At 40.5% G+C, this 3,619-nt stretch overlaps 1 protein-coding gene across 1 annotated transcript in view; it reads left to right on the forward strand.

Moving 5' to 3' along the window:
- Nucleotides 1-3,619, forward strand: part of Reep5 (receptor accessory protein 5) — a 48,642-nt gene that overhangs the window by 27,210 nt on the left and 17,813 nt on the right. Inside the window, exon 3 of the mRNA XM_004643262.2 lies at nt 2,403-2,541. Within this exon, the coding sequence (XP_004643319.1) occupies nt 2,403-2,541 (139 nt within the window). The remainder of the gene's footprint in view (nt 1-2,402; nt 2,542-3,619) is intronic.

A 3,619-nucleotide genomic window follows, 5' to 3' on the forward strand; every position in this document is an offset into this window, starting at 1 on the left:
TTTTTTTTTTTTTTTTTTTTTTTTTTTTTTGAGACAGAATCTTGCTTTGTAGACCAGGCTGGCCTCGAACTCACTATGGAGCGTAGGCTGGCCTCTAACTTTCAGCAATCATTCTGCCTCTTCCTCTTAAGTGTGATTTTGAGTTCTTTTATTTTTACTTTTTAGTGTTACTATATAGTATTCCAGTATATGGACATAGAAACTTTTGAATTTTCATATTGTCGATCATTGTTTAGTCATGGAATGTCTTAAGATCTTAAATGGACATGGAGCCCCATACCTGTAATCTCTGCCCTCTGGGATGTTGAGGTAAGAGGATCAGAAGTTTGAATTCAGTTTGGACAACTTAGTAACTTAATGAATGGGACCTTGTCTCAACATTAAATAAATGAATAAGTAGGCAGGCTGGAGATGTAGCTCAGTGTGAAGGTTCAATCCCCAGTATACCCTGGCCCTGTGCAGAAAAGAAAAAAGAGAGAACCTTAAATGAAATATAACTATTCTTTCTGCCAGGATGAAAGTAAAAGAAATTTTTATTGTACTGATAGTTTGAAGAACCTTCCTAGCTGAGCATGGTGGTACACACCTGTAATCCAAGGCCAGCTTGAAGTAATAGAGAGACCCTGTCTTAAAAAAATAAAAAAGAATCTATAAATAAATACAGCTATACCAAACTAAGTAAAGCACAGAAGAAAAAAGTTTTACATATCAAGGCTATCCTATGTTCATTCTTGGGTTAACATGCTTGCTAAAAGTTTGTCTTTGTCCTTCTGTTACATTAGCTAGCTTCTCTTTGCCTTGGTTTACTAAAAAGTTATGATTAATGTGTAGGTTTGATTTTGGGTCTTTTATTCCTACTTTTTAGTGTTACCTTATAGTGCTCTAATGTATTAACATAGAAACTTTTGAATTCATCTTGTTGGTTGTTATAAGCTATTATTCTATAAATTCATTCCATATGATTGTTCTTAAAGTAAAATGTTTTGCCTAGTCTTGAAGATCAAAGCAGCATTTACTTCATCACTTTTGACTTTCTGGGTCTTCCATATGTCATTGGCAGCCATATCCTTCAGCTCTAACTCTTCCTCCTTTGGCTATTTCCCCCCTTTGGTAATTTTCTTACACACAGTGGTTGGTTCTGCTGAACCTTTGGAGGCTCTTCAGCAGATGATTCAGCATAATTCAGCAGCCTGGCTCTTTGGGGAGTGACTTTTGCCTCCCTCCTCCTCCTTCCTTCCCTCCCTCCCTCCCTAATTGTGCTGGGGATTGAACCCAGGGCCTCACTCATGCTAAGCAAGTGCTCTACCATTGAGCTACACCCTCAGTCCAGCTGAGTTATGACAATAGATATATTTTAGGATAGGTTAAGAAACTGTGATGCTTCAGGATCACAGTAAAGAGATTTCTAGGGCTGGAGAGATGGCTCAGTGGTCTAAAGCACCTACTTAGAACAAGCTTAGCAAAAGCATCAGGGACCACGGTTCAATCCCCCAGCACCACATGCCAGCCAGCCCCGCCCCCTGGTGGGCTGAGCTGGCCACACACACACCTCTCTCTCTCTCTCTCTCTCTCTCTCTCTCTCTCTCTCTCAAATAAATAAAAAAAAAAACAAAGAGATTTCTAGGATTGAAGAAGTCTGTGATTCAGAAGTAAAAGATTATCTAAAACTTATGTCTATCCATTTGCAGAATGACTTTTGTCTAAGTAGGAGTTAGGGCTGAGAACATACTTAAGTGATGAAGGAGGAGGGCTCACAGTCCAAGGATCACACAAAGACAGTCTCAACTACATAGACGCAGAGATGTTGGCTTGTACCTGCTTATTATGCATGGGTTTGGGCAGTGCCTGACCTGTGTTCCAGAAGTTTCTACCTGCCCATGTGCACTAGAGCCTGAATTTCTCCTGAGTAGTCGCCAAAGGAGTGGGATTGCCATAGTTTGATCACTGGTAGCATGGCAGGGCCAAAGTGCTGGTTCTAGCATGCTGCAGATCCATAGAGTAACATTTTGGGCTGGTTTTTCTGATGGCCAAAGGCTGGGACAAACGATGACAGCACTTGTTCTTTCTCCTCTTTCCACATGGTTTGCATCGTCATGTTTGTCTTCTGCTTCTACAGACACTGTGTGGATTTGCCTGGGTTACCCCATGGTGTTAGAGGACAGGCTGTGAGAGTATGTTGAAAATGTTCATTGAGCTGGGTTTGGCTCACATCTGTAATCCCAGCACTTGGGAGACTGAGGCAGGAGGATCACTGCAAGTTCAAGACCAGCCTGGGCTACAAAGTGAGCTCAAGGCCAGCCTGAACCAAATAGTGAAATCCTTCTTAAAAAGACAAAAAAAAAAAAAAAAAAAGTCACTGGTATTTTTCTAAAGTTCATGTTTTCTTTTGTATTTCCTTCCAGAATGAAAGCCATAGAGAGTCCCAATAAAGATGACGACACCCAGTGGCTGACCTACTGGGTAGTGTATGGTGTGTTCAGCATTGCCGAGTTCTTCTCTGATCTCTTTCTATCATGGTTCCCCTTTTACTACATGCTGAAGGTATGTTGGCTTTTAGCCTCTGTTTCCTTCCATTTATATATATTTGTTTTGCTTTGCTCTGTACCATTAAAACTCCAGCTCAGGACCTGTGTAGGAACAAATGCTTCAGTGTTGGATATCATTGATGCTGCCTCAGATTATAAATAAGATAGGATCCAGCATCTAACTTCCTTTGTATACTGTCTTAGGAAATAGCCTAAGCTGTTTGAATGTTCAAGCTCGAGATATTATTACCTAAGAAGAGCTCTGATTGCCAAGGTCTGTCTGTATTCAGTGCTGTGTACTTCGATGTGAAAGCACTGCAAATGTCAGCAGGTCATCAATTATTCACAGTGGTGAGCAGGGGTCATTTCTGGAAGGAAAAATACTCATTTCTTACATAAGTTTGCAGAAAGATGATGTGCAGTTAGTGCTCTGAGAGAGTCAGTGTAGGGACTTTGATGAATACGCAGGTCGGCAGGAGCCCTCTTAGTTACCAGCAGCTGAGGGAGGTGATAGGAAGTTGAAATTTACTAATAATGGACCCTTTATGGACTTCAGACTTGTTCCAGAGGTGAGAATGAAAAAGTTCACAGCTGTCAATGGATAGAGCAGTCCTTTTCACGTATGGGGATGTGCTGTCCCGAGATGCTGTCACATGACTTGTGCAGCAGAGCCTCTGCTTCTGGGTAGCTGGTGTGATGTCACTGATGCCTCCGGTCCCCAGGCTCTAATTTGAACAAATTGGGTGGTGTGGTGTGTCCAGCCCTTAGGAGTTCTGGGTCTCCTTCTTTCCCTTTCCTTTTGTTAGTATTCATTTTAGTAAAAGCTACACATGAGATAATTTAAATGTTTGATAGTTCTTTTTTTATATATATTTATTTTTTAATTGAGAAATAAATATGAATGAGACAGTTTCACAGCTGATTAATAGGACAGTTTTGATAATCAATACACTGTACATTGTTATCTTCTTAGTGGCTATCCATAGTACAAGAAGCAGACAGGATATTCTGTCCAAACACTGTTAGTACACCTCTTTCTTCTCATTGAGTTAAGCGAAAGTAGCTGTAAATTTATCCTAACTATTTTGTATATA

This window comes from Octodon degus, unplaced genomic scaffold (assembly GCF_000260255.1).
Source record: "Octodon degus isolate 3935 unplaced genomic scaffold, OctDeg1.0 scaffold00169, whole genome shotgun sequence".
In the NCBI taxonomy this organism is placed as follows: Eukaryota; Metazoa; Chordata; class Mammalia; order Rodentia; family Octodontidae; genus Octodon; species Octodon degus.